The sequence below is a fragment of the Herpailurus yagouaroundi genome, unplaced genomic scaffold (assembly GCF_014898765.1).
Source record: "Herpailurus yagouaroundi ecotype Mexico unplaced genomic scaffold, PumYag 160, whole genome shotgun sequence".
NCBI lineage: Eukaryota > Metazoa > Chordata > Mammalia > Carnivora > Felidae > Herpailurus > Herpailurus yagouaroundi.
In genome coordinates this window covers 3508594-3518998 of record NW_024412401.1, presented here as the reverse complement: position 1 = coordinate 3518998, position 10405 = coordinate 3508594, and the positions used below count along the sequence as shown (strand labels likewise).

General features: G+C 44.2%; 1 protein-coding gene across 19 annotated transcripts in view; it reads left to right on the top strand.

Annotated features, from left to right (window-relative positions):
• The window catches only part of FREM1 (FRAS1 related extracellular matrix 1), a 185816-nt gene that overhangs the window by 91510 nt on the left and 83901 nt on the right, over positions 1-10405 (top strand). For all 19 annotated transcript variants that reach the window (XM_040481274.1, XM_040481277.1, XM_040481269.1 and 16 more), the window contains 3 exons: positions 3432-3625; positions 4322-4412; positions 6618-6785. In XM_040481274.1, the coding sequence (XP_040337208.1) occupies positions 3432-3625; positions 4322-4412; positions 6618-6785 (453 nt within the window). The remainder of the gene's footprint in view (positions 1-3431; positions 3626-4321; positions 4413-6617; positions 6786-10405) is intronic.

The following is a 10405-nucleotide window of genomic DNA, read 5'->3' as shown; positions in this document are numbered from 1 at the left end:
AAAGAAAGAAAGAAAGAAAGAAAGAAAGAAAGAAAGAAAGAAAGAAAGAAAAAACAGAGAATGAAAAATAAGGCTAGATGAGGAAAGCAGAAAGAGGACTAAGGAAGAAGAAAGGAAGCAGGTACCACAAAGGCCTGTGAGTCAAGTGGAAGGGACTTCTTGTAGAGGTTCCTGGATCTGAGAAGTCACGCTGGCTGATCTCAAAAGAAGATGCAAGATAAAGAATCAGGCAGAGCCCAAGCTTAGGCAGAGAAAGGATCAAGAAGCCAGGCTTGAAAGAAAGTCAAATACTAGCCATCAGAGTATCAAATAGCGAACCCGAGTCTGAGGGTCAAGGTCAGGCTTTGCCCTTCGCCATTTTGTGTACTGATTTATCACTTTATGTTCAGATTTTCTCCAAGTCTGTTTGCAGGTGCTTGTGGCCATAAGTAGACTGGAGGGATTAGCTAGCTTTGGGCTAGCTTGGGCACTAGCTTTTCACTGTCTGGGAATGGGTATTCAATAATGTCATTTTTACAACCAAATTTCAGTACAATGAAAATTCCTTATTTCTCTATGGAGCTTGTTAAAATAGGATTTTTCTTACCCACAGACACACACACAATAATGGTTTAAACATGCGTAAATATGTAAAGATGCACCAACTTAAATGATCGTAAAGCATGTTGAAAAATGTGCCCACCAAGAATCACTACAGGCATATAAAAAAGCATACTTGTACATTCTTTTTACACAAAGAACACATTGGAGAATAAATTAGCATGGAAAATGGTCTCTTTGAAGGCACAATAACTATTGTTTCCATATTAAATCCAGTTTTTCAATTAAGTGGAGCCTCACTGATCCACACTAAGGCTGGGAGGTCCCGTAGAGAATTTCTGAACTTTGTAGATTAGCGAAAAACTGTAATTGGGAAAAAAAATTGTGACACAGACTCCAGGAGACTGGAGAAATGGCTTTTATTGTGTTCTTTTATTTTGATAACTGGCTTTAGTTTTTAATTATTGAAATGCTTCATAATGGAGTAGTACCTATGTCGGGTGCTTTTGTAACCGTAATGAAGGATGGAGACAGGGAATTAATTAATTGAGCATCTACTACCAGGTACTCCCTGTGCTACTAGACAGAAAAACTGAGCCCCAAAGGGGTTAGATTATTTGCCCAGGGAGCATAGCTTGTAGGTGACTGAGCTGACATTCCCAGTCTTGGTCATAGTAAAGCTTACCCATGTTTTAGTTTTTGCTTTGTATGCCAATTTAATGTTTATTTTTGAGAGAGAGAAAGAGAGACAGAGAGAGAGAGACAGAGAGAGACGGAGTGCGAGTTGGGGAGGGACAGAAAGAGAGGGAGACACAGACTCCAAGGCAGGCTCCAGGCTCTGAGCTGTCAGCACAGAGCCCGATGCGGGGCTTGAACTTGCGAACCACGAGATCATGACCTGACCTGAAGTCGGACGCTTAACCCACTGAGCCACTCAGGTGCCCCTGTATACCAATTTAAAAAGGACTTTTTTCCATTTTCAAACTAAGTATTATGGACACCATTATTGTAGGCAAAACTAGCACTGCTGATCTGTGCTTCAGGAACAATATTAAAAGGAATAAAACCGGGGTAAGAATACTCACTCTCCTGCATCAAGCTGTGTAAAGACCATGGTGATAAATATTCCATTTCAAGAGAGAGTAATTGCTTTCTCGCAACCAATCATGGATTATTGTAAAACATAATAATAGATGTCGTGATAAAGCTGTTTGGCAAAGCCTCCCTGCCCTCTTGCATGGTTCCAAACCAGTGAGTATGACTTTAAGAATTTTTTAAATCACAGGGGCGCCTGGGTGGCTCAGTCAGTTAAGCGTCTGACTTCAGCTCAGGTCATGATCTCCCAGTTTGTGGGTTTGAGCCCCGCGTCGGGTCTGTGCTGACATCTCAGAGCCTGGAGCCTGCTTCCGATTCTGTGTCTCCCTTTCTTTCTCTGCCCTTACCTCACTTGCGCTCTGTCTCTCTCTCTCTCTCTCTCTCTCTCTCTCTCTCTCAAAAATGAATAAGTGTTAAAACAAATTGTTAAAGAAGAGTTTTTTAAATCATAAATAGGGCATGTTGACTGAGTTAGCAAATGCTGAAGAAGTGCCTCCTATCTACAAATACCATGCCAGATGTCGTAGAGCTACAGAAGCGAACATAGTATTTACTGAGCACCTACTACGTGCCAGACATTTCATCTACGTAGTGATATTTGCTCCTCATAACAACTCTGTGAGGTTGTTGGTGCTACCCTTAACCGATCAGTAAATTTGACGCTCAAGAAAGTTGAGTGAGATGTTCAAGATTAATAATAGCCACTAAGTGGTATACTTTGCACTTCAACTGTCTGTCCACTGACAAATTCCACGTGGTTTGTTCGTGATACTACGATTCTCCCCTTGTGGACCTTTCAGTCTAGGAGAGACTGACATGTAAACTACTAGCTAATAACACAAGGCGATGAGATAATATTGTTTGTTGAGGGATAAGCACAGTTCAGAAACAGTTCATTCCAACTGAGAAATCGGGCAAAGTTTTCAGAGGGGCCCTCAAGGGTGAGAAAGCCTCAGGTTGCTGGAGAGAACAGGAGAAAAGCACTGCAGATTGAAGGAACAACGTGATCCAGACCGCAGACACCAGCTTGAGAACTACAGCCCGGTACTGCGTGTACCTGGAGTCCTGGGTTCACGTCGAAAGGTGGTAAAAGACAGAGTTGAAAAATCAGGTGTGTCTAAACCATGGAAGTCTTGGGTGCCGTGGTGAGGAGCTGGAATAATTTAATCCCTCCCGAGTGGTTGTTTAGAATTTTGAGGCAATGCATGACTGATTTGACTTGCATTTTTTTAAAGAGAACACCAGAGGTATGTAACGTCTAGATTGGGTATTGGAGTTGGGGCTAACAGGAAGCAGTTGCAATAATGTAGGGAAGAAGTTAAAAAGAGCTGGCGCTAGACCAGTAAGAGTGGGGCGGGGGTGGGGTGTGGTCACAGCGCAGGGAATTTTGTTAAGTGGAGACTCTGGGACTTGGAGACGTGTTATGTGTCGGTGGAGAAGGAGGAACCAAAGTCATGAGTGGAAAGAGGTGGTGAAGAAAAGCACAGGTTGTTGGTGGAAGGGAGAAGCGGGAACAAAATCAGGAACATATTTTGTGTATTCTGTGCCTGCTCGACAGCATTCATGACTGCATTAACTAGAATTGTGATAATTATATTCTTAAAATACAGCATAACATGGGTAAGAATGTTCCGTTTGGGGCTCACGTTCTTGATAGCTCCTGAATCATTTCGATGGAAGTATATTGCAAGCGGCAGTTTCTGAAAAGCAGCTTAACCGTGACTAGGTGATGGTGGGGCGTTTTCTTTGGTATCTCCTGGTATTTCAAATTAATGGCACAGGTCATTTCTTTCCAGATGGTGACCATCCACATTACTCCAGTGGACGACCAGCTTCCAAAGGAGGCCCCTGGAGTTTCTCGGCATTTGGTTGTCAAGGAAACCGAGGTGGCCTACATAACTAAGAAGCATCTATATTTTATAGATACAGAATATGGCAGGGATCTCGTCTACACAGTGACAACACCCCCATATTTCTCTTTCAGCCACAGGTATCTCTATGAGAAGTCATCACCTGGGCTCTTTGTAGAGGGTTGTGTTCAAGGATTGAGTTGCAAGTGTCCATATACATATACTGCGGTTCAGCTGCTTTGTTGGTGGGACCTGAACTTGCGTTCAATTCCACATTTACTTTAATGTCAAACTTATCCCTTCAAAAGCTGTATTAATTGATCAGTGACCTGCCATTTGTAGTGTCTTCAGCGTAGGTAAACTTAAAATGGTCTTTCATCTTCTTTTCATACAACACTTCTTTTTTCTAAAGGGAATGTTATTTTTGTCTTTTCAATAAAATTTATTGAGTCTTCACGTTAGTTTTAGATGTTGCAGGCCACAAAATGGTCATATTCTATGATCCCAGTCAGAAAAGTGACATGAACATACCTGAGGCTTGTGTCATATACACGATAGCAAGGAAATGTTTTTTTTTAGGATGAGAAGAATGATTCCCTTCCATGAGGTCAATGTAGAAAATTCTGTACGGGCTTTCTGTAGTCATGAGAATGGCACTGATGATTCTGGACTGAAGACTAGAACCCCCCGACAGAAAGAGAAAATATAAAGATGGAACATTTGATTTCTTCTTACCATGAGCTTTTTTAGCTTTAGAAAATTTGGTTGTGGGCTATCTGATTTAATGTTTCTTGCCTGGGAAATTAGCTGACGTGTTCTCCTGTGTCTCTCGTTAGGCATCTGGATGCTGGGAAATTATTTATGGCGGATAGTATTCCAAAGCTAACCAAAAACCCTGCAGCCCCGGGGCTGAGATCATTCACTCAGGTATGATGCTATGCTAAAATGTTGATAATGTTGAAGGGTGGCTTCAAACAACAGAGATTTCCTGTCCCAAAGTTCTGGAGCTGGAAGTCTGAAATCAAGCTGTCTGCAGGGTCATGCTTCTTTGAGAACCTGTAGGGAAGCCTTCCTTGCCTCCTCCTCGCTTCTAGAGGTTTTCTGGCACTCTTTTGCATTCCTTGGCTTGTAGATAATCACTACAGTCTCTGCGTCTATCATCTGATGGTCGTCTTCTCCCTGTGAGTCTCTCTCTTCTTATGAGGACAGAAGTTCTATTCGATTAAGGGCCCGCCCTTCCATATGACCACACTTCATCTTAGTTTAATACAGCTACAACAACCCCATTCCCAAATAAGTTCATATTCTGAGATCCTAGAGGTTAGGACTTCAACATATCTTTTCTTTTTTTTTTTTTTTTTTTTTGGTGGTGGTGGGGAGGGGAACACATGCGATTCATAATATCTGCTACCTGCTACCTTCCAAAATCTTTCACCAACCTTCTCCCTCTTCCTCTGGACTCTACCTCTGAAAATCACACTAATGGTGATGAATACTTAGGCAGCTGCCGGACTCCAGCTCCGGCGGGTCCAGGGGTTCCCGAAGGATGAACGGCGTCGCGAAAATAGCAAATGGACCCAGACCACAGCAGTGTGTTAGACTGGCCGCTTTATTGTGGCAAGCGTGGCATTATATTTGTTAGCAATTTCCTTATAACGTGTGTCATCTATGTTTTCTGGCATTACCTGATTCTAAAGATGTTCCTTTGTGTAATCACCCATTAAGGAACAACATAGTTATTTTCTTGTAACGTTCCCTCCTGCCCTTTCAAGGTCATCTAGCTCTCAACACCTCAAGGGGAACGTTTACAGGGACGTGACTTCTTAATTGTTCCTTTGAACCATTTGCGGTACAAGGGACAAAAGTATTCGCTTTGGTCTGGGGTGCCGGGAGGGAGCCAAGAGGGCCCTGGGAACCCACACCTTATGTGCTCCCAGAGAGACAATGTATACCTAGGAACTAATGAACCATTCTGTACCTTAACCCACCAGGTCCAGTTATCATCTGGAATGCCTCCTGGGGGTCAAATGGGCCTAGGGGTTGGAGTAACTTGTATCCGTAGATACATTCCTTTGTTGCCGGAGTGGGGATTTCGAACTCATTTGTCCCCCTCCTTGGCTGGGAAATATATGGGGCCGTCCTTCCTTTAGGGAGAGGAGTCTTTATAGGGGGTGGCAAGGGCTGGATGTAGGGCCGCATGATTTCCTTGCGGAATCTTCTTTCTTTCCCCAGTGGTTCTTTTCCCGGGGGGCCTGTCGTGGGCAATTCCCCAACCGACAAATCCCCAGGTGCTTTCACTGGGAGGGGGGCTGCCCTGACCAGCGCTAAGGCCAAATTATATAAAAGCAGGAGTCCAAGAAGCTTCACTTTCGGTGGGCCGCCATGCAGTGCCGATCCATCCACCTCCTGGGGCCCTGCTATCAGGCTGGTTGGAGAGCTTGGCTTCCGACAGGCAGCAGCTACCCCCATCCTTAGAGCTAATTCTGCTTTATCTCACTGCAGTTGGATGTTGCAGATGAGTATGTAAACCCCATGTGCTAGGTACTATTATTTTATAATTTGATTTTGGTGATAAGGAAACAGAGGCCTTGCAAGTTTAAGTAACTGGACCAATATCACACAGCTAATTGATGGTGGAGCTGCCTTGAAATTAGAGCTTGCTTTCTTCCTTTCTTTTTTAAAATTTTTAATGTTTATTTCTGAGAGAGACAGAGCGTGAGCGGGGGAGGGGCAGAGAGAGAGGGAGACACATAATCCGAAGCAGGCTCCAGGCTCCGAGCGATCAGCACAGAGCCCGACGCGGGGCTCGAATGCACGGACCGCGAGATCATGACCTGAGCCGAAGTCGGATGCTCAACCGACTGAGCCACCCAGGCGCCCCAGAGCTTTCTTTCTTTTATAGAGTTGGATGGCTTCAAGCCCTTGATATATTTCCTTAATTTCTTTGTTCCTTTCCCTCCTGGTTTTAGAAAATGTGATTTATAAAATAGAGCTTTTTGGAATCTTCAAATTGATGATGTTGGCATTTGCAATTGTTGACATCCACACGATGGTTTTTGAAGACCTAGCTCTCTGAAAGTCTCTGATTCTTACCGATGGGTACCCACATGTCCATGTCAATTTGCCTTGTAGCATGCTGTGAACTACATGAAAGTGGCCTACATGCCACCCATGCAAGATATAGGCCTCCATCCGGGACACGTCCAGTTTGCATTTTCTGTCAGTAACCAGCACGGGGGCACTTTGCATGGGATCTGCTTTAACATCACGGTTCTTCCAGTGGATAATCAAGTTCCTGAGGTAGGTACGATATTTGATATGAAAGATGAAAAGGAAGAAAGACCTAATGAAAGAGAGGAAAGCCTTGAAGACTTACTGGAAATGATAACTTTTCTTTGGGTTATTTTATAGAACTTTAAAACAATTTTTTTAAATATTTATTTATTTTTTGAGAGAGAGGGGGAGAGAGAGAGCGTGAGCGGGGAAGAGGCAGAGAGAGAGAGAGAGAGAGGGAGACATAGAATCCCAAGCAGCCTCCAGGCTCCGAGCTGTCAGCACAGAGCCCGACATGGGGCCCGAACTCACCAACTGTGAGATCATGACCTGAGCCAAAGCATCGGACGCTTCACCCGCTGAGCCACCCAGGTGCCCCTATTTTATAGAACTTAAAAATTTTCAGCTACAGTGTAGGAAAAAAAAAAGCGTGGGGAAGGGAGTCTTTCACCTCCCATGAGACTTTCTAAAAGGTGAGATTTTTCCAGTTGCTGAATTTGGCATTATTTTTAAAGCTTTATCAAAATCCTTTTCGTTTCCTTTCCTTTCCGCTGAGTTTCACATGTTGATCAGGGAAGGGGATTAAGTTTTGGGTCTCTCAGCAACCAGAAGGGCTTATTTGCTCTCACTGCGGGCCAACTATATGTGAGCTAATCTAAATAAGCCTTTTAATTTTTCAAATGAGTTAGGATGGGTTCTTCCATTCTCTCCTGCCCCCACCCCAGTGTTGACGTAACCGTGCAAGCACTTGTGTCTCTCCTTAAAACTGAACTACAAAGGCGATGCCACCTTGTGCATCTTATCTGTGAGGCTGGACTTAATGCTGAAGGTTTGTTCCAAACCCCATCGGAGGGCTAGACTTAGTTAGTGTGGCTCTTCTTGGGCTCATTTTCCCCTCAGAAGTGAAAGACAAAGTAGGATTACCTAATCATTAGGAACCAAAATGGACGAGAACCATGCCTAAGGAAAAACGTCACCTTCCAGGTACCCATGAGCCTCCTCACCATCTCTACATCTAGCCCAAGTTGGGGGGCAGAGGTCTCACTGTGAGGGACCAAGGGGCTTACCCAACCCCCAAAACTGTTCGGATAGATCCAAACCATACTTTTAATTAATGAGTTGACCAAATTTAAACATCAGGAAGTTTCATACCGACTCTAGATTTCTGACTTCTCTTGAAAATTTGGAAATTCGAGGAATGGTGAACTCACTTATCCCCAGCAGCAGTTGGACAGGGCCTGGTCTCCAGTCTCCAGAGGCCCCACCCAGCTCAGTACACTCATTTACATCGCTGGCCTGACCCCCTCAGGCCTCTGAACTTGTAGTTTTTGGTAGAAGATGCACCACAGAGCTCACACAAAAGGCAAAAGAACCTGAACTATATTCTTTGATCCCTTCCCTGTCACGGACCGCCTCACATTCCCCATGAAGAAAATAGGTTTGAACGTCTGGTAATCTGACTAGATTTTATTCACACCTTTCTTTCCTGTGTATGAGATACATGCCTGAAATAGCCCAGCATTTAAGAAACCAAAGCTTTTTCTAAAACAATCGGGGAGGGAAATAGTGTTTTATGCAAAGCAATCCACACGTCTTGCTAGAGAAGAATGATCTGTGGAGAAAACTGAAAACAGTGAAGTGAACAGTTACTTCCCTTATTTGAAGGTAGATGGAATAGTTATCCTCATAACTAACGGGGCCTAGTGGCTTCTGTCTTTTTTCTATAGTGTATGGGGCAAGTGAAATAGTCCCTTAGAGAACTGAGAATATCAGAAATAAAATTAAATGAATAGCTCCAGTGAAACCAGTCCCACGAGTGGTGAAAATACCACAGAGAGCTGGGTTGAATGGTAACCACGAGGGGATCTTAATATGATGCTGATGAGAAGACCCCAAAACCTCAGCACTGGGTTTCGGCAGAGACTGAAACATTAGTGATGAATGAGTCTGGGCAAATTAGCCTTATGCTTTTATTTTTTTGAAAGTTGCCCTAAAATACATATATATTTTAAAACCATATAGTGTAGCGAAGTATATCCCTGGAAACATTAGCATCTTGGGGTATTAACTGATACAACTCAGGAATCATTGAGGCTGGCAGACATGGACCTTGTTTCAAAAATAATACTCCTCTTTCCTCCTCTCTCTCTTTCTTCCTTCCTTCCTTCCTTCCTTCCTTCCTTCTATCTATCTATCTATCTAAATTTTTTTTTTAATTTTTTTTTCAACATTTATTTATTTTTTGGGACAGAGAGAGACAGAGCATGAACGGGGGAGGGGCAGAGAGAGAGAGGGAGACACAGAATCGGAAACAGGCTCCAGGCTCTGAGCCATCAGCCCAGAGCCCGACGCGGGGCTCGAACTCCCGGACCGCGAGATCGTGACCTGGCTGAAGTTGGACGCTTAACCGACTGCGCCACCCAGGCGCCCCTATCTATCTGTCTTTAAGTAGGCTCCACACTCTGTGGAGCCCAGTGCGGGGCTTGAACCCACCATCAAGACCTGAGCTGAGATCAAGAGTCAGACACTTAACTGACTGAGCCACTCAGGTGCCCCAATATTCCTCTTTTAATAAGAACTCCCTTTATTTCTTTCTCCTGCAAACAGTAAAAATGTAGTTTCGACCACATGGAAGTATGGCATGTGGGAAGGATGGGGGTGAGTGGTTGTAGGGAGAAAAGTCTCTTGTTGGACATCTTCCTTTCCTGGCGGCAGTAGTGTATTGAAGAATAGGAGGCAGCTATCTCAGGAGGGTTGGTCTCTAACCTCCAGGATCCAGGGGGCTGCCTTGGGACAGCTGTGCCTGCTGGGCATAGGGATAGAGCAGGGCTCCGAGTGGAGGCCGTGACTTCTTGCTCACTTCCCTTTCCTCTGCCCATCCCCCCCAGCCCCCACTGCTCCCTTTACCAACTTTTTCCTCAGGAACATTCTCCTTTCAGGGAGCAGCAGCTGCTCTGAAGAGAGTGGCTGTTTCCTTGGAGAACACTGTATCCTCACGTGGGTAGGGCACTCAGCTCAGACCTTCTGCAGGGGACCGTCAGAGCCCTTGACTTGGTGCCCCAACTCTATCTGCTTGCTTTTACCTCCATGAATAATGTAAATTTGGGAGAATGATGGGTTAAACAAGGTTCACCTATTTTCCTACTGCGGGATCTCAGAACATTGAATATGCTTATGTGCCTTATAAATCTCCAAGGTGAAGATTGACCTTGACTGTTTTTGAGACTTATTTGACCACAGAACACTTCTTGCCAAGTACCAATGTGGTAATAAAACATCCCAAGCCTTTCTAACTTGCTTTTTACTTAAAAAAAAATTTAATCGTTATTTATTCTTGAGAGAGAAACAGAGACCAAGCATGGGAAGGGCAGTGAGAGAGGGAGACACAGAACCGGAAACAGGCTCCAGGCTCTGAGCTGACAGCACAGAGTCTGACACGGGGCTTGAACTCACAAACTGTGAGATCATGACCTGAGCCAAAGTCAGACACTTAACTGACTGAGCCACCCAGGTACCCCTAACTTGCTTTTTGCTTTTAAGTGAGTTGCGAATCGAACGGTAGCTTTTTCTATCATCAAAAGTTATCTTTCTGGCTTAATTATTTGTCTAATGTTAGTACAAATATATTTCTTGTGGAATCTTCAATT